The following is a 26,123-nucleotide window of genomic DNA, read 5'->3' as shown; positions in this document are numbered from 1 at the left end:
ATAAGAAAGGAGGTAGCCCCCAATATTTCATGCTAAAAAAATAAAAGAGAACAGGCCCTATTCTCTCCACGTGCTGGCTCCCACTTCCTCTGTCCATCCTGCTCTCGCTCTGCATGTCGGCACCACCTCTGGGATGTCCTGACCTCATGCCCACAAGGAGGAAGAGCTCAGGGACCTTTCTTGTTGTCTTTGGTACATAACATAAGGTTGCATTTTTAAACCAATGTAATTTGTTACATTTATACCTAAATTGTGTGGCTGGGTTATTATGAGCATTAAGATCAAAATGAGAACCTAAGGCATTTTCTCCTCCAGGAAAGCCCTAACAGGGGTTCTAGTGTGAAGGTCACCCGTAGACCCAGGGGGCAGGTGCATGAAGCCTCAGAACGCAGAAGTCCCACTGACCTCCCTCTCTGTTCCGCTCTGCTCCGCTACCAGCTGGTCAAACACGGTCCCGTAATCCTCATAAATCTTCTGCATCTCATTGATGTGGCTCGCTACCTTCTCCATGGCTTTCAGTGCTTCTGCAAAACAAGGAATCATATTTATTTTATAATGTTTGTCTCCAATCCTATCTGACAGCAGTAATGAAAAAGCTCAAGATTCATGCCAGGATTCGAAGCCAGTTCTCACAGCAGTACTATCAGGTTTACTCAAACAGCCCATTATAATCTAGTCATTATAATGAACAGAATCATCTTCCAACTCAAATTCTCTTTGAAATGAGGCAGGAAGTAAAAAAGTAAGGAAGTAAAAAGCATCAACAATAATAATAGCTACCCTTTATGGAGCACTTGCTATTTGTCATGTACTGTTATAGGTAAATGATGTGAATCATCTCATTTAATCTCTACAATAACTTGATGACTCTAGGAACTGTAATCTGTCCCATTGTGCAGATGAGAAAGCTGCGGTGCAGAAAGAAGGGTTAAGTATTGAGCCAGACTTCCACAGGGCACCTGTAAGACTCTGCCTCTCCTAGACCAGTTACTGGAATGTGATCCATAACAGTTTTTAACAAGGACTTAGAAATGTCTCTGTAAATGCTTAATTGCCAGAGAAATTGTCAGCACTTGTGCGTGGTGTTTATTTGTAACTTCTTACACCGGCCTGTGGAGGGACAAGATGTTTTTGCCAAAGTTCAAAAGCAAAATTTCAGGTCACCTCATACAGCGTGGAGGGAGTTGTGGAAGGCAGTATTCTTAGCAATCCTTTTAAAGATCTTGATGTGAAATGAACTTAACATACAGTATTTGGAACACTAATCGTAATTTGTATCATTTACTTGTACAATTTAATTTTCATATAAAAATATTTTGTCCTTGGTACTTATGATATAAAAGTATGCTTGTCATAGTAAAAGAGCCAGTTTAATTTACACTCTTCTCAGTGTTTATTATTCAGTGATAGTAACATGTAGTAAGTTTTCCCATCTCCACAGGTGTATTACATGCAGCTTAGCTGCCCTCCTGGTTCTGATATGTGGAGAATGACCCGTTTCTCTCTAATCCAGCACAGTCTCCTCGGGATCCTCTACTTGCTATCAAACTGAGGGGCTCTGTATACTGGACAGACTGTATCTCAGGCCGATGATTTGCAGGGTGACAATAGAAGACACATCGGCATCCACATTGAGGCATAATCTGTCCTTAGGAGTTTGGTTTCTGAGTCAGGCTCTGCTCAGAGATTTCCACAAGGTGGAGCCTCACCCAGCGTATTCCATCAGCAGCACTGTGAGCAGCAGCCGCCACAGAACTTCACCGAGATGGAAAGGAGGCCTGGTTTTTAGTTCTCATAGTTGTTTGCTAACCCAGTGACTTGAATTAACCATTTCACACCCTGGGCTTATTACCTATTTTAAAAAATGAAAATGGAATCATCCCTCCAGATTAGCTTGGGGCTACTCCAATGAGATCATTTTGCCAAATGTTCTGTCCATCTGAAGGGATGGTCATATATCTAACTTTTCCCATGTAATAAAACTAAGATTAACAGTCATAGTACTGAGAAATGTCTTCTAATACACAGGGGGACTGGTCGGCCCAGCCGGCCCGCTGTCCTCACCTGTCAGGTGGTAGTGCTCCTCGCTGTCGTGGTCCGTCAGGGACACCAGCTCCCTGAGCAGCAGGGGGTACTTGAGCACCCTCTGCACGGGCTTGATGAGGTAGGACTCCAGCGTGGACGAGTGCTGCTTGGTGGGGTTCCGGGCATCCAGGAAGGCCTTGAAGGCGTTGTCCGTTTTGGCTGCAAGCACATGGATGGAAGACTCTTACCACAGCGGGATGGTGCACTTCTACTTCATTCCGTTTTTATGCAGTTACAGATCATGCACGTCTACAGTCCTAAAGCCACTCCTGAGTAAGCTCCCCAGTGCGTCAGGGTCAAGCACCCAGCTATCAGCCTGGACTCAGCATCACAGCGTGACCGCTCCCGCGGGCAAAGGGAGCTCACTCACTATCAGAAAAGCACAGTCCACACACCAAAGGGTACACTGGCCCATGAGAGACTGTCATAGGAACCTAACGAGTGAGGTCAAACAATCCTAAAGCCACAACACAATGTGATCCATACTCCCCCAAAGATTCATACAGCAAAATAAACCAGTACTTTTTCCAGTCCTAGCACAAATGGTTACCGCATATTCATAATGCAGTATCTTTTTTTCCTTTAAAATAAGTTGATATGCCCTGCAGCCTTCACCTCTCCAGCTCTGAGCAATCTAAACCTCCCACCAGAGGGGCGGTGAGAACTGCCTCTCTGTTGTCAGTTCACTGTCCCTCAGACCATTGGAGGGCCGGACTATAGTTTAAAAAAAAACTATGAACAAATTCCTATGCACACTGCACATATCTTATTTTGAAGTAAAAAACCAAAACGGGAACAAATACAATATTTGTATTTGCATGTGGCCCGTGGAGTTTTGTTACAAAGGCAAAGTCTACACCTTGTAAGAGATGCAGTGCCATTTTGAATGAGACTGTCAGATGCAGTGGATGGTGACATGGCCCTTCTTCATGATGGAGGAATCAAGCAGACCATTGGTGCGCTGGGAGGAAATCCCAGTGGAGTCAGGTCTTTAGAGAAGACAGATCTTGGCTGGGTCTGGTTAATGTGAAGCACTCCGGCCTCCCTTTTAAACCTGAGCCTGTTCTAGGACAGGTTGAAGTTCTGGATCTATACCAAGTGGCCGAGCTGAGTCATGGAGCTGGTTAAACACTCAGTGTCAGGAAAAACCCTACAGGTTTTGAGAAAGAAGCATTGACAGCAAACTCTGGGTCCTCTCAGACAATGCCATTAAGAAGCATTTGATGGCAGAGAGGAAAGGCTTGGAACTTAGCTTGGCTGCCAATACCCTGTTGACACAATTAACAGAGTTCAAATATAGAGCCCTCCTCAAACATGGGCACCGTCATGGAGGGGCGCTCTGATTCACTGGCTTCTAGAGGTGGCAAATCACAGTGGGAACGGTCACAGGAGGCCATCCTTAATTCTAGAGAAGGCATTCAAATGCTGGGGGAGTCATTTTCATCCTGAAAATTTATGACATTATCACAGTTCAAGCTTCGGTAGGTTCATATTCCAAGTACACTTGAAAGCCTGGTGACCTTTCCTGGAGACAGTTCCGATGAACCTAAATAGGATTACATGTGTTTCCATAAGCTGTTCTCCACTGCGGGAGCCGAGCACAGCGGACTGCTGAGGACCTGCATTTGTTTGGTGTTCTCCTCGAGGACTGCGTTACTACTGCTCACAGCCTTGAGCTTGAAGTCCTGTGTCTGCATCACTGATGGTTCCTCCTCTTGTCTCTGCTCCCAGCAATGAGGATTCCAAAGAATGGGGGAGGAAGACATCTGAGAGACTCTAACCGCACACCTAGAGAGGTCTGCGGTGACTGGAAGAAGCCCTCGGTACCAGAAGAGCCTCGGTTCAGCATCCCTGGTTTAGGCATTACAGGAATAAGCTGAACTTCAAGTTGATGATACAAGACGGTGACTGCAGCACAAAGACGCCCTCCACCTCCACACCAAAGAAGGTCACTGTCATCATCAAATGTTTGAATACACTTTCCCAGCTGGACAGACTGGCCTGCCCACTCCATGTGCTGGCCGTGTGCCCACCAGCTGACCCATAGCAGTTCAGAGCCCAGAGCTCAGGCATCTGCCAGCTCCACAGAGTAATGGTTGTTGTTGGCTAAAGGGAAGAGCGCTGAGGGTTGACTACCCAGTCTACTTGGACTTAAAAAAGTAAAAGTCTTCAATTGAAGCCAATAAGATCAAGTGAGATGATAAAAGTGTGGAGAGATGAAAGGTACTTCATTGGCAGGATGTGAGCTGTAACCGTGTGAGTTTTCCCCCAGTTCTACCAAAGAAGCATTCATTTTACTCAGCTCACTTCTTGTGAGCTTGATGGTGGTGTTTCGCAGTGATTTCTTGGGCTTAAGAATAAGATTCACAAGAAGGAAGAAAATGCTGTACATTTTCTATCCCCATCCAGGGGCTTATGGTTCCAAGTTTTTAGATCAAGGAATTTGGCGAAAAATAATTCAGATGTATTTTCACAGCAAAGTGACACGTGGCAAAGCAACATCTCTGCTCGCAGGACTTTTACTTTCACCAATAGATTGAAATAAAAAACAGAACACGATCCCTTAAAATTGCACTTATTCCTCCTTGTTAGGTACAAATTTAATCTTCGTTAACAACCAAAAATATAAAAAACACGGCTTCAAAAGTTAGGAGTAACTTACCTCGCTCTAGAACCTTCTGTACTTTAATGTGATTAGCACAGAATCCACTGTACAGCTTGAAGTGGTCGGCGTAGTAAAGGAAAGAGCCTCCCAGGGAAAACAGTAATTTCTAGAAAGGGATGGAGAAGTCCGTCAGACATGGGTTAGTGGGTGTCTGTGGCATCTACTGCTTTGGTGTCTCCGGGGCCCTGTCTTTCAGACACTAACACACTCAGGCCTCGAGCAGGCGCCCGCTGGACTGGAATAAGCCGGGACTGGCCTGAGCGCAGCACAGCCGGGCGTTGCCCTAGCAGAGCTGCAGTTTGAAAACTTTCCGGGGGAGGAGCCCACTGGCAGGGTGTGCAATCGAAGGACACGAAAAAGTTCTACAAAAACACCTCTGACAAAGGGGGATGTACCAGCAAATGGGCTGAGAAGCGCGTTAATGAAGCCGGTTCTACTCAGAGGCATGATGCTGTCTGTGCCTTCCCTGCAGGGGCTTCCTGCCAGCCGCCAGCGGGGCTCCCTCCATAGGAGAGAAGGTCAGAACACTTTACCACGTGGATGAGGAATCGGGCAGCCAGTGCTCCGGGGTCAGAGGCCATCGCCTGCACACCCTTTAGGTGGCTTGAGTGAAGGTGTGGATATGGTCTGCACCCAGGCGCCTGGCACAGAAATCATGCTGTGCAAATTTCCAACCACCTGAGCACAGACTCCAGGACAAAACTGTGGTCTACTGTCACCACATGCCTGGGGGAAACTGCGATGAAGGCACTAAGTTTATGCCATCGATAGTCCAGGACAGATCCTTCCTCAAGGGGGAATTCCGCACTGGACCCACCACTCTATGCTTTAAACTGCCGTCTAAAACACTTACTCTAAACTGCGAGGGGGTTTCAAGTACGTTAAAGTCAGACGACGCTGAAATGCCATCCTCCAGCGTCTCCAGAAACACCTTCTGAAATTCAAGCATCTCTGGCAAACTTCCGAAGAGCGACTCCATCTATGTGAAGACGGGAGTTGAGAGGGTGTTAGCAACAGGTCTAGACTCACGGGTCATAGTCACTCACCAACAGCAGGCAGAAGTATACCCTTTACAGAATATGGCACCTTCATTATGGGGGCACTTTATACACAGAATTTATAGCTCTTGTCCCCATAATTCTAAAATAAGTTTTTAAGTGGATGTAAAGTTTTCAGAATTCAAATTGGGGAGGGGGGGGGGGATGAAAGAAAGTAGGAAGGAAGTAATTCCTGTGATTTAACCTTAAAATGTCATACATGGAAAAGTAATTTTTGGCCACAACTTCGCTACACAAAGGACGGTCCTGCATTTGTGCATACACTTTGCTTCATGCCAGAGGCCACGGCCACAGCTTTGGAGGAGGCCACGCTGGGGTTTCTCTGAAGACCCTGAAGTCTTGGACGTTTGGGGATCAGTAGATAGAATCTCCTAGGAGGTCAACTAAAGGGCAGAGCGACTAGCCTGTGGTTAAGGGACAGAGGGAAGGTGATTATTTACCTCATCTTGGGTAAGAAAAGTCTCATTTTGAAGTGGCTCCAAGTATAATTCAAAGAGGCAGCTCAGATCCTGAAAGACAGAAGAGTATTTGGCACTTACGTCTCTAAAATACCCACGAGTTTCCAGCAACCCGGCCACAGCTCCAGACTCCCATTAGGAACGATGAAGTTGATGTCTTGTTGAAATTCTCGACCCTAAAAGTGGCCATTACTGCTCATCTCGACCCTAAAAGTGGTCATTGCTGCTCACTGGGTTCAGAGGTAAAAACCACAACCCATTCAGCAGCTGGAGACGTGAGCAGTTACTGAATCACAGCCCAGGGAACACACACAGGTTGAAATTTCCAAGTCGCATGCAGAGATCCAGGTTAGATGAAAGAACGAGTAAAACTCCATGTCAAATGTCAGCAGCAAAAAGGAATTAAAACATGAAGATGTGTGTGAATCACAAGAGACTGTGGGTGCTGGTTATTTCATCAGAGTGACCGGCTGTTGTCATTCCCGTGCCAGCTGATGCTGCCCAGGGACTTACACACGAGGGCAGGTCTGCGCTGACCCGCGGGGCCAAACACTGCGACACCCAGGCCCAGAGAGGACAAAGTGCAGGTTCACCCATAACATTCATCTCCGCTCTCCCAGCATCAGGAAGAAACAACCCTCCCAGTGCGCGTGGCCTGACAGTAAAAAGCAACAGCAGCGATAAAAAGGGCCTTGGGCTCCTGGTGAGAGCTCCATGACCAGCCTCGAGCTGTCAGAGGGCTCTGTGGCCTCAAACACGGTGCCCGGGGCTGTGGGGATGGTCACCATGGCTCCCAGGAGGATGCAGAAATCTTGTCTGGACTCCCTGCATTTTCATCTCATTCCCCCCCTCAGATGTGGGCCAAGACATAATGGGAAATGAAATGAAAATGTCATCTCTATAGCTTTCCTTTCTCCCCATGGGACCAACGGAAGGGGTTTGGGTCATTCTCCTGAGCTTTCTGAATAGGGCCTTTGGTAAAGTCCAGACACAATGACAGTGACATTGGTGAAAGGCGAAGCTCAGTTGGTCAGGAGAAAGGTGACAGCCGTGTGTGTGCATACCGAGGTGTAACTCGGGGCTCGCATGCCAAAGCTGCCACAAGGGCACACCTGTCTCGGAGCCCAGAGGAGGGAGAAGGAGGGACCACCCCAGGCCATTCAGGTGGACTGGACTGGGCCAGGCCTGCATGCTCAGCCCACCGCCTGTGCCATGCTGCCCTCAGCAATCAGCCAACCAAGTGAGCGCAATATAGTTCCAAAGCTTCGGCAAATACTTCAAGCAAAAGAACTGCCTTCCCCGGCTCCTGTATCCTTTCTGTTTCTCCAACACTAACTAGTGGCTTCCGAGGCAAACAAGCGAGTTGTCTGGGCTCTAAAGATGCTCAGCAAAGCCCCCTCTGCCGTGTGGGAACGCCCGTGATGAGGGGACATCCGTGGAGGGACCTGTCCCACAGGGACCACCGTCAGGCGGCGTCTGGGACCGGTCTCAGAGGTCGCCTGTGAACCAGTTGTGCCTCGTTCCTCATCACCTAAAGTGATCTCCGTCCCCCAGTACTAAGCCGACATAGATTACTTCCACAGATCGCACAAACTGGAACATCTGTTTCCATAGTGAAAGCTACCTTGGTAACAAATGAGCCGAGATCTAATTTTTTCCGAGTCCTCAAAGCATTTCCACCCTCTCCCCTTCCCTCCCTCCTCTGCAGCAGTTCACTTCTTCAAGTGCATGGTGGGGTCAGACAGACGTCTCCCGGGGACCCCTGCTGCCATACCACTGACCGGAAGAGAGCAGGACAGCATGCTCTGCCCCCGCCTTTACCTTCACATAGGACTTCTCTGTGTCCATCAGCTCCTGGATGACTTTTCGGAGGCGATCCGCATCCGACAGGTGGCGGGCCAGGGGCCTCGGAGGTGGGTCCTGGCCCTCCCGCGGTCCTTCCATGCTGGTGGCCTGGGTGGCGTTAAAACTCCTACACAGCACAGCGATCTGTTCAGCACTCTGCGAGGGGACAAGAGTGGGAAATGTACAGGAGACTGTCCGTTACTATCCACCGCCCACCAAGGACATAACCTGTGCCTCCATCCCCGCCTGGGAAGCTCATGGGCAGATGGTTGCGTCTGCCGCAAACCACTCTATCACTTAAGATACCGGCAGGGAAGGTCTGAGCTTGCACCGTCAGTATCTCCACCTGATGCTTTGTCATTGTCATGAGCTGGTGAGTAGGTGCATCTTTAGTACGAAAGCTAGAGAAGGAGGCACAGGCTCACTCTCTGCAATGCTGCTGAGGTTGCTCTAAGATCAGCGGTTCTCAACCTGTGGGTCGCAACCCCTTTGGCGGTCAAACGACCCTTTCATAGGGGTCGCCTGAGACCATCGGAAGACACATATATAATTACATATTGTTTTTGTGATTAATCACTATGCTTTAATTATGTTCAATTTAAAACAATGACGTTGGGGGTCACCACAACGTAAGGAACTGTATTAAAGGGTCGTGGCATTAGGAAGGTTGACAACCACTGCTCTAAGATCATGTCCCGGCTCACCAAGGGCACAAGAAGAGCCCCATTTGGTCCACTCTGTCCCCTCAGTGGTTGGCCTGACACAGCTCACTCTCCCATGTAAAACAGCGGGAATGAGCCGAGAATCTAATTGTGGCGCATTAGATTTAGACTTAGAAAATTTAGGATGCTTCGATGGACTTGGGGTTCGGCCCTCAAACCTAACCATTAGCTCTGCAGTCTTGCACCAAGTAGCAAAGTGTAAAGGTTGAGCTGTTGTAGAAGCTAGAAAGGAGAGTAGAGACAGAGACTTACAGGAAAGGTAAGGTCTCTACCGTGAAAGGGTCAGAACCCCCGGGGGCACAGACAGGGAGCAGTGACACGGGAGGCCTGGGAGAACTGGGTGAACGGGCTCTGGGAAACCTCAGAGGGGCCAAGAGCCAGACCCAGGGGCTGGGGAAGCCAAGGTCTCATTCCAAGTAGTGGGAACAGAATCTCAGATTGAGAGGCAGGAAGGAGCAGGGATGTCCGGGAATAACAACCTTCAATGCACCTTCCTAGTTAGACTCACACACAGTGCAATCAGGCCTTCCCCAGGAGAACCCATTGTATGCTCCTGCCCTCGGCTGGCGGTATAAAATTTCCAAAGGTCTCCTACCTGCCTCCACAGAGCCTGGAGCACCATCAGATTACATTAAAAACATCTATCTTTCCATTCTACCCAGCCCAGCTTAGCACCCGCCAGGCTGTGAGCCAGTCAAGGGCAGGCCACGCCTTTCTCTGTCATTGCCCCCCCAGAGCACAGCTCAGAGGCTGGTTGACAGTATGCATTCTGTCACCTCTGTTGCCCTGAAAATATTATTGACTAACAAAGCAGCTGAGTCCCAATGTAAATAACTAATATCCATCTATCGTGGCAACTTTCTGTCCCTCAACTAAAACCCTCTGGTTTCAATGGCTTCACGCCTGATCTCTGTCACTCTGTCCAGGGTAAGAAGCTGAACATGTCAAGCATCTCCTAATACGCATTTAATTCATTCTTTGCTTGGATATTTCAGAGCATGAACATCTTCCACAAGCACGTTGGTCACCCTCAGTGGCCAGTGAGTGCTTGTTATCCGAGCTGCCCCCTGAGAAGCTACAGGGCCTCGAAGAGAAAGCGGGGTGCTCCTGCCCTCCCTTCTCTCCCTCTCTGGCCTACCCTCCCCCCAACAGTGTCTTCAACGGATGGAAATCTACTTCAGCAATAAAGCTCAACATTGATCCGGGCTAGTCTTTCAAGTCAATTTCACGGGTACCAGTTGAGGGCCTGCTCAGTCTGCAAAGAAACAGAAGGCTATTTCTGCACGAGACTTGCCAAGGCAGCCAGGAAACGAACGCAAGCTTGTGTGGAACAGATGAGAAAGGTCACACACCTCAACGAACGGAAGCATCACTCTGAGGGAGCCGCCTGAGAAGGCTCCAGTGGGGAAGTGGGTTGTAACTTGGTCATGGAAGGAACATGTTCCAAGGAAGGACCACAGGATAAGCCACAGGAACAGTGGGAGTGAGGCCCCCACAGGTGTCAGCGATGAGAACTCCCAGGCCCTGGGGCTCTTTAAATAGAACTGCTTCTCTTTTGTTTTCACACTAGCCTTGGTACAAAAGTCAGACCAACCATAAAACAGGCACTTAGCCTCCAGCTAGACATATAAACATATATAACAGAATTTATTCTCCAAAAGCTCCACGTGTAAGTACGAATGATTCTCCTTGGATACACACATGATCCACTAAGTTTTGTCCTGAGCTGTGAACACAAGCACATTTCTGCTAACACCTGTCAGAACACATTCATTCTGGGTAAATTGTCCAAGGACAAGAAAACAGATGTGGGTCGTAAGGCTCCAATCAAGGCAGCTTGATCTATCAAAATGTCTCTTGTAAAACAATGGAATCTTATGATTCATTATTAAAGAAACGCCGACACTTCAGTCGTGCCCTGAGAGCTGAATGACACAGAGCAAACGCCAAAGAGGGCAGTGCAGCCTAAAGGGGCTTCCTTCTCTTCCGGGACATGAGCATCCTAACGGAGCACCGGGGAATGTAACAACCCCCGCTCTCCCAATCCTGTCCTCCTCCTCTCCAGTGGCTGTCAACCCTGGCCGCCACATATTGGCTTTGTTTGGGAGCTTAAAAAATATACATGCCCAAACCAACTGAATCAGAATCTCTAGGGCCCCAGGTATGGGCATTTGAAAGAAGTTTCCCAAGTGATGCTCACATGTTGCCAAGTGAGAACAACTGGTATACCCATCAGCATAGCGAACACTGCTTGGTTTTGCCAGGGTGGTTCTGCCTCCAGCCAGATCACCCTGTCCCAGGGTCTGCACGGAAGGATGGCCAGGTAAAGGTGTGTGGACTGAGCTCATGAGACAGGCAGAAGCAGACAGAACCATACCTGTGACCCTGGAGTTCGGGTCTGGTGCTCTACTAACTGAGCTAAACAAGATAATGATACTCAGACTCTAAAACTCACTTATTTGAAATCTCTGTACTGGTATTTCTGCACCACAATCTCAGACAACATAATTCTGCAGTCCTGAAAAAGTTTCCAGTTCTATAGAATCTATATTAAACTCACATATATTGTACAAAATAAGATCTGACAAAATGCACCATAAGTTAAATGGCAGCTGGTGAGATGACAGCTTTGCCTTGCTGGGATGTCAAAATTCACACCTAACAATGCAGTGTTAAAATAACGAGATCTTAAAAATAAAGTCTCTTGCCGTTTTAGAAAATCAGAATTCATTTTTCGAACACTTCTGGTAAGATGAACTTGAAGAGGGAATGTTTAGGCAAGATTTTCATGGCCAGTGTTCTTTCTAAGGTACCACAGTGAAGTGCTCAGGTGCAACCCAGCCTCCTCGCCCCAAACGGGGGCTATTGTCCAGGGGAGCCGTGAGGATTAATGGGGTCAAAAGGAGGCCAGGCCCTAAAAGGAGTGGCTGTAAATGTGGTTTGAGACGGCGCCTGAAAGGCTCACCTGGCTATGTTTCAGTCCTCCGTTCTCAGTGATGGCTACAAACACTGGCCTGCTGAAGGTGGAATTCGGGGGGTCTCTGATAAGCAATTGCTAGGAATAGTGACTTTCGGCTGAGATATTTTTACACGTATGTGTGCTGATAGGGTGAAAAGCACAGACATGATGCAGAAGCTCCGAGTTCTGGCCCTTCATGGATTCATTTCTGAATCAGTTTCCTTGATGAAAAAGCAGTAGGGCTTATTCCAATAAGTCACCCCTCAGTCACCACGTGGGGCAGGAGGAAAGGGAGCGGGCATTTGTTGAGTGGTGGGAGGGGGTCTCACAGAACTTGCTGACATTTAATCCCGCCCAGACTGTACAGATGAGGGGCGAGGAGGCATCGGCAGGACCCTGATGGCACAGGACCCTGCCAGGATCTGGCAGAACATGGGGCAAAGCCAGCCTGTCTCCCCTCTCTCCCCTCAACTGGCTAAGACCATTATCTCTCCCCTCTCCTTTCCCAGGACCTGGACCCACCCAGAGAGTTCCCTGCCGAAAAAGCCCGCCTGGAGTCCTTTAAAACCTCCAGCTCCCCATCCCTGGGGGCTGGCGTCATTTGGGGGTTCAGCCCATCTGGGTTCCAAATGACCTAATGCATTTATAATTTTTTCCACTTTCGGCCTCGCGTATCTCCTTTGGCGACCCTAACCATGCATCATCCGTTTCGGGACGCTGCCCGCGGTTCCGTCGCCTCCCCGTGAAACACCAGCACCATCGGGAGCCTGGGCCCGCTCCCCTGTGAAGCAGGGCTCACCCGCCCGGGGCCTGGAGAGGAGTCAGGGAGTAACGCGTGCAGAGCCTCCGCACGGCGCCAGGCTCGGCGTAACAGTTAGAATTTGCACAGGGAGTTCAGTTTTCCAAGTTCTGTTATTTTTAGAAGTGCAGAAGAATACATTTCCTCCAAGTTCCCTGAAGGAAGGGCCAGAACAATCCGATTTCATTTATTCAGCAGTTTTTTAATTCGGCTCCTGCTCTAGGCTGGGCTCTGTACTCGGTGCTAAGAAGCAAAAGATGGAGACCCCAACCTCACACAGGCAGAGAGGTGACAAGGACCTAGGACAGGAAGTGGAGCTCACAGTATCTCAGCCACACGTGTCAGGGCTCCAGGGAGGAATAAAGGGGGTGGAAGGGGGGATGGAGGGCCAGCAGGCTGGGCTGCAGCTAAATGGGGGGCAGAGAAGGCGAAGCCCGTGCAAAGGCCGCGGAGCGAGGCGGTGGCCAGGGGACATCCAGAGGGAAGCCAGCCTCGGCCGGCAGAGGCCACCGCTGTGGCAGGCGTGTGCCGAGCAGCCAATCCTGTGTGCCAGTGGCACAGCCGAGAAGGCTGGGCAGAGCTGTGTGCCGGGAGGGGGGGGGACCTGTGACTGTGGCTCCCAGACCACAGGCCCCTCTTCGGAGGAAGCCGCTGAGCCCGAGCCAGCATGGACCAGGCCTGCTGCCTGCCTTCTGCTCGGTTCTTTATTTAACTCGTTCGGTGAGAATTCGGGAATGAATAAGACGTGCTCTCCCTGCCAAGGATGTGTCAGGGCTAGGACAGCGTTCCACATACCCAGGCATCTTTCCCATACAATGTTGGATGTTTCCATGTCATTCTTATGTAATTTACACAAAACAGCTCGTCCTATCTATGTATCCAGTGGCAGGGCCTGCATTTTCTCTTCCATTTTTCACCCAGAGAAAAAGACACGGCTTACTTTTAAGGTCACCTTGAACCTGCCCAACCAGGAAGACAGGCGTGGGCCAGAATCTTCCCGACTTCTGAATGCAAAAGCATGGCATAGAGACCAGTGACCCCACCTGCCACACACAGGTCAGGTAAGGGTGGAGCCTGAGAGCAGGGGGCAGCACACTACGGCCCTCAGGCCAAAGCCAGGCTGTCACGTGTTGATGCAGATAAAGTTTTATTAGCACTCGGCCGTGCTCATTCACCTGCCAGCTGTCCACGCTGCCTCCACATTGAAATGCAGAGCTGAGTGGCTGCCAGAGCCTCATGTATTTACAGGAAAAGTTCACCAACCCCTGATAGAGATGTACCCAGAACAAAAAAGATTCTCCTTTTGAAATTAAGTCTGAATTAAAATTCAGAATAATCTATACAACCTTGTTCTGAAATTTTTTCCGTGAGTAAAATATAAATTTAAAAATGACTTTTATATCTTTTTCCAAAGACTACAGATGACATCTGACTTCACATAAGGCTTCAACCCTTTGGTGTAGCATGCTTTCAGCTGTGCCAGCAACAAAGCAAAAACACCTGCGGCTCACCTGGCTCGGATCCAGGCCTCAGAAAAACGACTCTTACATCCTCTAACAGTTTTCACTTGTGTTGCTTTTGGATGATTCCGTTTGCTTTTCCTGTGACGTGGGCACGGAGACCTATATTTAAATTCTTTCTGTGATTACCTATATTGTTTCACATTCATCCTAAATGTTCATCTGGATAAAGACGCCTCTAAACCAGCATCTTCCGGCTCGCTGTTTGTGGAAAGCATATGTAACTATGATGCTTCTTACCCACCTCACTCCCCTCCACCCACTTTCCATCCACAGGCATTTATGTCGGGTCTCAGCTTCGTTGTTATTCTCTTCCTTCCATTTTTTCTAACCAGCTTTTGTTCTGAGAATCACATCACTTCGTTTGAACTTGTGTGTTGACAATTACGCTCCCTTTAATGGTTAACGTTTCCATTTAACACTAGCATTCTGGTTGGTTTCCATGCTTACTGCCGGTTTTCTTACACACAGCATTTCTATTCAAGAGTTATGTCTTTGACTTGATTCTTGGCCACTGATGCCATATTATTGAACTGTTTGGTTTGTTTGTTTGTTTTTTTCAGGAAAGGTCTTTAATGTTACATAGTCTTAGAATGTTCTAGGAGTTGAGATTAATTTTTTGTCTTTGTCACTGTATTTCAGCAATTTTCAACCGGTGTGCCACAAGTATTTTTAAAACATGCAATATCTGACTATTTAATCAGGGGCACTAACCTCTTTTCCCTTAGACTGTCAAATAAAAAAAATGACAACCAATACAACAATAGCCATCCCATGTGAATGAATCAAAATTACACCTATTTTTTTGGTCAGATCGGCAAAACATATATTTTTGGTGTGCTACATAATTTTAGTAATTAGTTTGTATATGCCATGAGATGAAAAAGGTTGAAAATCACTGCTTTATTTGAAGAGAAAATGTGTCAATAACACCAATTCTAATCAAATTCTTGATAGACTAGAGCTTGGACAAATTTGTTAGCCATCAACTTTCTGGGCAAGTCTATGCTGTAAACAGAAGACTGAGGACATTACAGTTGAACCCTGACAGGGGGACCCATGCTCACTCGGGTTTAACAGCTCAGGCTGTGTCCACTGTTGACCAGGACCTGTCTGCCCAACTACCTGCGCCCAGACTGCCCCCGGCTGACTCCTCCTTCCTTTCATGTGTGGTGGTAACAGGTGGGCTCCCGGCTCCCTAACCTAGAAAACCAACAGCAGGGCAACACCTGGTTCCAGGGCAGGGCAGACCAAGGACTCAGCTCCCAGAGCAGATCTAAGAGGCTCAGGAAACCATTCCAGCTCCTTGTTAACATTACTTGGTGTCTTAGATCCGCTTCTGGGTTGTAGTGGGGCTGTGTCCCCGGCTGGCTCCATCCGGTTGGCTTGGTCCGCCTTCCTTTGGATCCTAAGCCTTGGGTCTCCCAACCCTCACAGATGGGCTCCACCGGGACACAGACTGATGCCGTCTGTCTGTCTTTGCTCTCAATGTAACTCTGCCATCGTCCTAGCAATCTTTCTATTGGGTCACCACTGACATATTGTTGCCATATAATAGCGTTCTCTTAGGAGGTATTTTTGGATAGATGTATTAGAAATATATACAAATATTTTGGAAATATTGGGAAATAGCAAGGCAGACACTATTAGGACACTTACTGCTGGACTTGTTTTTTAACCCACTATTTCTGATGTTGAATGGTGCATTTTTTCTTGCAATGTTCCTCCCAAAAAGAGAGAGAGAGCAGGAAAAGCAGCAAAGAATAGCAAAGCAAGAGTATGAAAAGTTCACTTAGGAAGACACGTTCAACCCCTTGGGGATGGGGTCATTTTTATTATTTGGGGTCTTTGTAAATGTAATTCTGCAAGAATGGAGCTCCAGTGGGGAACCCTACCTTGAAAAAAAATCTTTAAAAAATAAAGCATCAGACATAGCAAAGTACTTTTAAATCTCACCTGAGATTACTGGCTCTCTATCTTGGAAACGCATCTATATAAAGCCACCTTATCAAGGCCTCCGTGGGCCACAGAGAGGAGGGCTGGGCACAGCCTGCCCCATCCCGATGCCTCAGTCCCCGCGCATCTGCTTATCCTTTATCCTGTGACTGAATGAAGGGGGTGGAATCTAGAGAATTCCAAGGCCAGCTCAAAGCAGCCTGAGGCGTAGGAAGAGGACCCCTACGTGAAGCAACGCTGTGGCTTCTCAGCAAAGCCCGGCCAGAAGTGGAAGCAATTGCACATCGCAGCACTTCCTCCTCTGCATCTGTGTTCTGCAAACCCAGGAGAACTCAGGTGGCAGCACAGAGTGCGAGGGAAGGTGAACCACAGGGGAGAAGGCACGCGCGGGAAGCGGAACAAGCAAACTGAGGGAGGAGGAGGAGGAGGAGAGGCAGCGACAAAAGAATGAAAAGGAGAAAAAAACCAGAATTCGGGGAGGGGGCTTGAAGCACATACCTTCCGTCTTCTCCTGCCTCCCATGTGAGTGACAAACACAGTCCTGGTGGCCCTGTTCTTCATGCTGTTGCCAAGGACAGCAGGAGACCAAGCTGCAAAACTAACCTCCAGTCTCTCCTCTCGGCAGGTAGAGGCTGGGATCGGAGGCCGTGAACGCGCCCACGTGTGCCCGTGTGACGGCTCGTGGGCAGCTGCTCCACGGCCTGTCCTCCCTCGGCCGCCTCGCCCCAGACACAGGGTGGCACGCAGGTCTACTCGGAGCCGAGACCAGAGAGGAAATTGCAATATGACGCAGAACAATGCTCCACAACTTTTTTTTTTTAAAGTCAAAGCAGCCACACTGTGGGGCTGGGACCGTATTAAAAAGTGAGACTCCAGCCCAGCCGGTGTGGCTCAGTGGTTGAGCATTGACCTATGAACCAGGAGGTCAGGGTTCGATTCCCAGTCAGGGCACATGCCCGGGTTGCGGGCTCCATCCCCAGTGGGGGGCGTGCAGGAGGCAGCCGATCAATGATTCTCTCATCATTGATGTTTCTCTCTCTCCTCCTCTCCCTTCCTCTCTGAAATCAATTTCTAAAAAATGTATTTTTTAAGAAGTGAGACTCCGCTCTGAGTAATGAAAGGCATAAAACACAAAACACTGAGACTTGAATACACCTTCATGTACCCAGTTTCCCTCTGACGACAGTCTCTGAGTGCACACAATACGTGAAGGCCTCACATGACAGTGTCAGCCGCGTGGCCAGGGCGAGCCCTGAGCGTGCCTTCGTGAGATCGGCTGAGTGAAAATGAATGAACAAGCAGCGGAACACGAGCTGCACCAACCCCCGGTCTTGGGAAAATAGCAAAGATAAGAGAAAAGATTCATGGCGCCCAACAGTGGCCAACCACAACCAGAATGTGACTGTGCCTGCCGTTCCTTCAAGACAAACAGAGAGCAGTGAGCAGCCACAAGGGGCAGCGTTCACTGATGGGCGGTGGCCAGGTGGGGGCCCTGGACTGAGGTCTAAGCCAGCCCCTGGTCACCCGACGGCTCTCTATTTGACCTAAGGGAGCTCTATAACATTTTCTTTGCAGTAAAAATTTAAATTCATGTCCCACCCCTCCCAAATCACTTTTTTTTACTAATTACAGAAAATAAAATTTTTCACAATGCTAAAATACCAATGTTGTGATTGGTGCTCAACAATCCAGGGATGTCCAACCACCATCATTAATACTGTCCCTTCTGGTCTCAACCTAATATTTATTTGCCACTTAAGGGGGGGGGGTTGCTATTTATTTAACACTCCTCCATGTCTCTTAGCACGTTAAAGAAAAAACACATATTAGTAAAGCATTAATAGTCAACCCCCCAACCTGATCCCCAGCCCAGCCGGGCGGTTCCGCCTCCACATGACTTCCTCCTTTCTTCTTCCTGCTGGGATTCCGAAGATGACTCTCGATAACTATTTTTTCCCCAGAAGAACAGGATGAAAAGGGAAAGTGTAGAGGAGAGTGAGAAGCAGGGGCCAGAGGAAGGCAGGAAGGAAGCGGGAGGTGGAAAAGGGAGGAGGGAAGAAAGAGCTAGAAGGGCACCAGCACCGTGAACGGGAAAGCCAGTTACCCAGGAGAAAAGGGAGAAAGGGACTCAGTGACCGAATCCTTCCCGCTTCACTGTGAGTCAGGGGGACCGTCCCCACTCCACAGCTGGGGGAAGGGAGAGGACGGGAGGGGTGTGGCTGCCCCGGCCTCCACAGCAGAGACCCTGCAGCCCGCCTTCCACACCGGTCCCCAGGCTCCATGCCGCCACTGCCTAAACACACGTGTATTTGATATTAGCACAGAACACGCAAGCCTGTGCCACCATCTGCGTAACATCACAGCCTCCTGTGGTCCCCGCACCCCAGCCGGGCTGGGTCTACCACAGTCCCGGCACCTGAGCCCTCACCGGTGTCTGTGTGTGGGCCCAGTCAGCCCACGCGCTGCCAGTGGCCACAGCCTCTCCCACTGTCAGTTTGCTCTGTCCAGGGACACACCTGGCCTAACCTAAAACCCGAGGACCCTGCCCTGCAGCCAGGGTTGAGAGGAAGCGGGGAGAGGTCACCACCAGCAAGATCCCCTAAGAGTCCCTCCCGCTGTCCATCCTCCTTCCCCCGGACACAGAGCGCTCTCCCTTCCCACACTGCTGGCCACGCGGCCACGGCACAGGGCAGCCATGGCCCAGGGCAGCCACGGCGCAGGGCAGCCACAGCGCAGGGCGCTCACCTCTGGGTTCCCCCAACTGGGAGCTGGTTTTCTCTCCTTCCTTCTGGTTCTCACTGGCACTGGGGGTGGAGGCAGGCCCCGGTGAGCAGAGGGGAAAGCGTGGTGGAGGCAGGCCCCGGTGAGCAGAGGGGAAAGCGTCCAGACACGTGTGTCTACGTGAGGCACGTGGGGATCTAGTCATTTCTCATTCCACCTGCTAGTCAGTGGTCCTTAGCAACAGAGAGACAGGACTCTGTGAGCCCCACTGTAGCGATGTTCCCTCCGGCCACACCCAGCAGAGCTCGCATCTCCCACACGTCGGCCCTGAGGATCAGGACAGACCAGGAAGAGCAGGACTAGCACCCGCAGCTCAGAAAATGGGAAATTAAGAACAAATCCACTGGCCACAAAGATCAGATGGCCTTTCAGACACCAATGCAAACTAAGCCGGGCACTGACCGCGTCCCAGCCCTGCACCCGGTCCCTCCAAAGGGAACCGCCGGCCAGAAAAGGAGAACAACGGACCCGGGAGCTGGCGGGCAGCAGCGCAGCTGGGATCCAGCCTGCGTCCTTGGCGCCTGCCGAGGTCCAAAGGCAGGAAGTCTGCAAGCCCCGCAACGTGTCTCAGCCGTCCCAGCACCTCAGCCTCCCCAGCCCTCTGCTGCCACAGGGGAACGCACACCTAATGCACACGAGCTTCACTCTGTCCCTGGAAGCAGCCCTGCACGAGGTCAGCCATTCACAGCGCACGGCTGGGAGCCCACGCTAGAAGGCGGGCAGGCTCTGTCTTCGTGCAGACGACCCCGAGCTAAGAGGACTCAATGGCCAAGGCCCTTGGTTTCCAGTCGTTTTCATCTCTCGGTACAGCTCAGCAGGGTCTGCCCGCTGACACTCACCTCAAGAAGATTAGGAGGTGCCCTGGCCGGTTTGGCTCAGTGGCTAGAGCGTCGGCCTGTGGACTGAAGGGTCCCGGGTTTGATTCCAGTCAAGGGCACGTACCTCAGTTGCAGGCTAGATCCCTGGCCCCAGTTGGGGCGTGTGCCCAACCGATGTTTCTCTGTCTCTCCCCCTCCCTTCCACTGTCTTTAAAAATCAATGGAAAACTATCCTCAGGTGAGGATTAACAATAACAAGACTAGCAGGCAGCTGAGAGGGTGGAGGCAGGCCCCGATGTGCAGAGGGGAAAGCGTTCAGACACGTGTCTATGTGAGGCACATGGGGAAAGGGGGGACTTTTAGCCTCATAAGCCCTTCTTTTTGTGCTTCTAGTCGTACCCGATCGTCTGACCCACACGGGGCTGGTGGCATTGCTATTTTTACTTATCGCTGAGGATGCAGAAGCTTAGAGGTGTTGGGGACCTTGTCCCAAGTCACACTGGGGAACACCTGGTGGACCAGGACATGGATTCGGGTTTCCAACCAGCAGGTCAAGAGTTCTTTCCATGACGCCCATGCCTACAAGCAAAGGCTGCCTGCAACTCAACCTACGGAAACGGTTCTCACGGCCGGAGGGTGTCAGACCCCAGGTCGTTTTCCAGGGACAATGGGTTTGCTCTGAGGGTGCTCTCTCGGTTCGTTCACCTGGGGTGCCCTGGCCATTTAAAGATGCCGTGTTTAGTGTAGCAGCCACATAGAAAGGCCAATACTTACAAGTAAATTATATCTTAACAAAAACATCTTACAGCCGAACAGAGCTTGGAATAATGCAGGAGACTCAAAGAAAGGTAAGACAGGTGTATAGCTCCAGAATGCTGCAGGGAACAATGCCCAAGAATCTTTTTCTTTCTCTTTAGCTTCTTAGCTATGTGAGCTCTTAAAAGCCACTCACGTGAAACAGAAACACGCCAAAGGCGCAGCTAAGGGGGTGAGCGGGCATTCACTCTTAAATGCAAGTGGTGCTTGTGCTTTGCACTAAAGCATAACCGTGAGGGCAGGTCCCTTTATTCTACCTTGAAAAAGTCATCGGGACAAAACGCATCTTCAACCTGGTTCCGTAGCAAAGAGCACAACACGCAGTGCTCACGCGGAGCATCTCCGGCTTCCGATGCTCTCTGTTCCATCAACACCCGCCCACAAACTACGAAAATAATCACTGCCAGCGCCACACGAGGTGCTTACATAAAATCCCTCTAAAAAGCCGAAGAATGTTTCATCGGGCGTAGCTCAGGGGAAAGGCTGCTGACCTTGTGGAAAACGGCTCTCGTTTGTGGCTTTTCTTCCACAGCATCCAGCCCAATGCTGCGCTCCCAGGGAATTTCACAAAAAGCCCAAAATCGTTTCCAGCCCCCAGATGACTCCTCTCTCCTGTCCAACGCATTCTACAGAGTCAGTATTGGACATGTCCCCTGGATTTCCTGCTATGTTCATATCAGAGAGATTCCCGAGATCAATTGAAAGAGCTGCGCCTCCTTGGAAGGAGGAAAGAAACGGTGACAGCCCCACAGAGTAACTAGCAGCCAAAGAAACTCTCTCCTCCTTAGGTATCTACAGAGCCTACGGGGCACTGCCAGGTACCCTCTGGAAAGAAAGGCTCACCTTCTCGGCTGCATCACAGCCTTCAGACATTGCAGAGTGAATCAACTTTCCAGACACAGAAAAGAACACCATGCAGGCACGCCCCCCGGGGTCCGCACGCACCCTTGTTCACTTACCCGCTGGGCACCAGCAGGGAGAGTGCAGACACCTGCTCCCTCGGGGAGAAACGGTTACCTCTCCAGGCGGCTGCTGAGAAGTGAGTAAGACACGCGTTCTCCACCCGTCCTCGCTCACTCTCATCCCCAGGCAATGAAAAAACACCAAAATGTGCTTCCAAGTCACAGTCACAAGGACGTCCTAGCGCCACCACGCTCTTCCTCCCAGGCAGCGCCAGGGCTGTGGGAGGTGCGCCCCCGCCTCCGGGTCCCCCCCTAATGCCGGGAGCCTGCCGGCTCCGGGAGGGCCCCAGGTGAGGGCACAGGTGGAGGGGACAGAAGCCAGGGCAACAGCTCGGAGAGCAGAGAACAGCGTTTCTGTGGGGACTGCTGCACACGCCCCAAGTTTTCAGAAACGAACCAGAAACTCCCTCAACCCCCTCGCCGCAAAAGAAATTGTTTATTCCTTTCAGACTCCAAACAGTAGTGCGAGCTAATTGCTAGCAACACTGGGAGAAAACCACCTCCCCCACACAGGAGAGGCTGACAGGGAGCACAAAGAGCCGTGACAGTAATGGGTGCCCTCGGAGAGAGAGCAGGCGATCAATTAAGAACCATTTGCCGACATTGTGGGGCTGTCAAAAGCCCGCTCCCAGCTGTACCCATCCGGCCAGGCTGCCTGTGATTTTCAAGGGAAATGCTTCCTTATTCTCGAGTCTAGATTTCTGTGAGCAAAATACCCCAAACAGCCCGGGTCCAAGCAGGGCCTAATCTGAAAAGAAGGTCATGCCCCCTGACTAGGTCTGAAGGGCCAGAGCGGGAAGCCGGGGACACAGAGGCAGGTCTTCCTGCGGGGTGACCACCTCCTGTGGGCATCCTGAGACCATCACGAGGCAGCGCCAGGGCGACCCAGAAAGACCCACGCCCGGCACACACCGGGCACGCAGGACAAAACTCCCAAATCACCATTTGGGAAACAGAAAAGGACTGCTTTCAGATATAACCTGACATTATAGCATGCTAATAATAATAATAATATCAGAGAATTCAATTCCATTCAAAATGGTCTTTTTCCTATTATCCATCATACTTGCTACTTAGGGTGACCACTCACTCTTTTTTCCTAAGGAACCAAGAACATGAAGAGCTGGAAACGGCCTTAACATGGTAATTTGCATGTTTATTTTATTGAATCTTCAAATAAAATCTGGAGAGAATTTAATATTTTTCTTAAGAATTTTAATGTATAACTTGCACCGATTAAAACAGAGAGGAGGTCATTGTCCCGACAGTGTTATGTGATTTCCCCGGGCTGCCCCATTGGGTGGGCCCACAGGCACACTGACCTTAAAGCAGCGGTTCTCAACCTTCTGGCCCTTTAGATACAGTTCCTCATGTTGTGACCCAACCATAAAATTATTTTCGTTGCTACTTCATAACTGTAATGTTGCTACTGTTATGAATCGTCATGTAAATATCTGATATGCAGGATGGTCTTAGGCGACCCCTGTGAAAGGGTCGTTCGACCGCCAAAGGGGTCGCGACCCACAGGTTGAGAACCGCTGCCTTAAAGAGACAGACCAGCTTCTGAGTGTTTCAGTAGTATTTGCTTTTTATAAAATATTTAAGACAAAGCAATCAAAACACATCTGTTTGATGCTCTAGTGTCTATTATCTCAAAACAGAAAAGAAAGTAAATAACTCACCAGAGATAGAACAGAGTAGTAAGACTAAAAATGCTGATGATTTCAGCTTAGCAAGAGAGACTGCGTCCTGGGGGCATGACCAGACCAGGGAAGGCGGCTGGTATTTGCTTTGTATGAGGAATTGGGAAGAGAAGGGGGGTTTGGAGGTGGACAGGGAAATGGGGTATGGGTACAGGTGAAAAGAAAGGGACTGGCTGGGCAGGGGAGAGGCTGCCGGGCTCTAACCTGGCCCACCTTCTTACAGTGACTGTCACCAGTCACCAGAGTGTGCCACATGGCCACTCACCCAGGGGCGGGCTCCTGGTAGTGCTAGTCTAAACCCAGCTGGGTTGTGGTCCTACTAGAAGTTTTATTTAAATAGCGGCCATTGCTTCTATTCCCGCCATTCTTATTTTGCATTTAAGACAAAAGCAAGGAATGTAATGCAGGTATAATTTCAAATTCAGTTAAAACTAGACTGTGCATTAAAAGTGACCGTGTCAATCAGACCACTTCTGAAAGGACAGCTAAGAACAGTTAAAAATGTAGGAAAAGCGTGGACTATAACAAGTGTGGGTGCAGAGAACCTGGATGCTGGGACTTTGCTGGTGGGAATGGAAAGTGGTGTGGCACTCGGGGAAACTGTGGGGCTAATCCTGAAAAGGCTGGAGATGGAATTACCATATGACCTGCAATTCCGCTCCTAGAAGCATACCCAGAAGAACTGAGTACACAAATTCAAACAGATATTTGTATGCCAATGTTCATCAAAGCATTACTCACAATAGCCAAATGGTGGAAACAACCCGGATGCCCACCAACAGGAGAACGGATAAACAAATGCGGTATAGTCATACAGTGGAATATTGTTCAGCCATAAAAAGGAGGGAAGTTCTGACACTACAACATGGACAAACTTTGAAAGCATTATGCTAAGGGAAATAATCCCAAAACAAAAGGACAAATATCGTATGATTACTCAAAAATGAGGCACCTAGAATCGGCAAATGGGACAGAAAGGATTCAGAGGTTCCCAGGGGCTGGGGGGCTGGGTTGAATGCAGAGGCATTGTCTAACGGGTAAAAAGTTTGTTTGTCATGATGAACAGTTATGGAAATGGTAACACTTGAACAATATTGTGAATTTACTAACACCGCTGTAGTGAACACTTACAAATTGTTAGATGGCAAATTTTACTGTGGAGAGTGGCTACAGCGTTTGGACTGGTTCAAGCCTCAGACTAATGAGAGGGCATGGTCCTCTAGTGGCAAAGCCACGTGCAGGTCCCAGCTTGGAGGGCAGAGCTCTCCCAGTACAATTATAGCCAAAGTCTATGGTTGTAAGCTTGCCCTTATGGTCCGAGCCTGTGGTCCCAGGTGGCTGAGTGATGTGGGCTGCGGGAGGTGCAGCAAGTGCTATCAAAACAAAGCTTGATAGAGTTCTCAGGTGCATGTAATTACGTAGATTTGAAACTCTCGAGAACATTGTAAACATCTTGACCACGCCCTTGCTTTGCCTCGTGGGATCTGACTATAAAATAAAGACTCAGCTTGCAGGCTGTGTCCCTGTCTCTCCATCCGAGAACAGTGTCCCACCTGGCCCCAGCTATATTCTCTTGTCTGTTTTCTTTAATCCTTTACTGCCCACCCTCAGGTTCACCACTGACCATGCTGGACGCGGTTCATTTTACGTCATATATTTTACCACAACAAAATGACAACATTCAAAACATAATTAATCTTTGCCGCCCCCACCCTGCCCCCCGAAAAAAAAAGGTAGGAAAGAATAGAATAGTAATTTAACATGACTTTCAGAACACCCAAGCTTGTGTTTCCTGTCAAAACTGCCCTCGTGTGGCGATGGCCATGTTGGGGCTCTGTGGGACCCTCCCAGAAGCTTGAAGGTAGGTCTGGCTGCAGGCAATGCTTCCCGTCAGTACTTCATTTCAAATATATATGGGAACTATTTTCTTTAAGGATAATGTTTGTAACAACTGCTGGACCTAAGGGTGGGGTAACTCCATCTTCTTTTCCCACCTCGGGGTCCTTGTGTGAGATTTGGGACAGCGTCTTACCCTGAACGTCTGTTCCATCTTCTCCCTGTGGGAAGCCTGGTCCAGTGTGCCATCCGTCTGACTCCTCTTCAGGCCAGTGGTGATGTCCGGGACATTGCTGAAATCTGTCGGAAAGTGACCAACACATCTGTGAGTTTGGCCACCCGCACGGAGTAGCCATGACTGGCCTAAAGGCTCAGATAGAGAAAGAAGGAAAGAAAAAATAACTGACAACCTAGAAGGCAGACCCCAGCGCTCCTTATGACACTGAAGTTACAATTCACACATAGCTGGTCTGAAACAGCGCTAACTGAAGAAGCAACATTTGTCTGTTTTGGTCAAAGGAGATCAATGACCAACCCAAACTATGGCTTAAACACCTTGTCACTCTCATCATTTGTGTGCAAACTGTGCTTCACTGAACTCTGATCCTGCGTAATTTATTTGGACCAAAAATCAAAAGCAGTGACCACTGTTGGCACTTGCCTATTTTTGGCTGAGGGCAAGTCACCAGGGATGTTTTGGAACACCAAGGATGCAATATCATAGATTCTTATTGCAACCCACAACTTGCTCATTTGCAAGTATAATTCTTCTTTTTCTGGCATCAACACAATTTCATCCTAAGTTGAAAGTTCCAAGAGGAAGAGGAAACTTTGTTAACTTCCAGGTGAAGGATTAAGACACAGTATAAAAGGTTAAGTAGAGAGCATGTGGTTTTCCAACCTACAACTCTACCGTTACATACATGCCACCTCAACAATTCTTCCCAGTGGTTCTCAAAATGACACATTCAAGAAAGACGGAAAGGCATGCCTCTCTCAAATATAACACAGATTTCCATTCTAACTCTGGTATTTGGGAGACTGTCCCCTCAAGTAGGTGATGCCAGGTGGTTTTGCATCCCAGTCAGCCACAACAGGAAGTGATCAATTTCATGCCTAAGTTGATCGAGGCTGAAAAGC

At 49.4% G+C, this 26,123-nt stretch overlaps 1 protein-coding gene across 1 annotated transcript in view; it reads right to left on the bottom strand.

Annotated features, from left to right (window-relative positions):
- TIAM2 (T cell lymphoma invasion and metastasis 2) overlaps window positions 1-26,123 on the bottom strand; it is a 97,933-nt gene that overhangs the window by 6,498 nt on the left and 65,312 nt on the right. The window contains 7 exon segments of the mRNA XM_023758219.1: window positions 406-524; window positions 2,065-2,244; window positions 4,748-4,856; window positions 5,604-5,729; window positions 6,249-6,317; window positions 8,088-8,267; window positions 25,180-25,283. Coding sequence (XP_023613987.1) covers window positions 406-524; window positions 2,065-2,244; window positions 4,748-4,856; window positions 5,604-5,729; window positions 6,249-6,317; window positions 8,088-8,267; window positions 25,180-25,283 — 887 coding nt within the window.

Source organism: Myotis lucifugus, unplaced genomic scaffold (assembly GCF_000147115.1).
Source record: "Myotis lucifugus unplaced genomic scaffold, Myoluc2.0 scaffold_125, whole genome shotgun sequence".
Taxonomy (NCBI): Eukaryota; Metazoa; Chordata; class Mammalia; order Chiroptera; family Vespertilionidae; genus Myotis; species Myotis lucifugus.
Note: the sequence above shows the minus strand (reverse complement) of the source record. Positions and strands in the feature narration are given on the sequence as shown.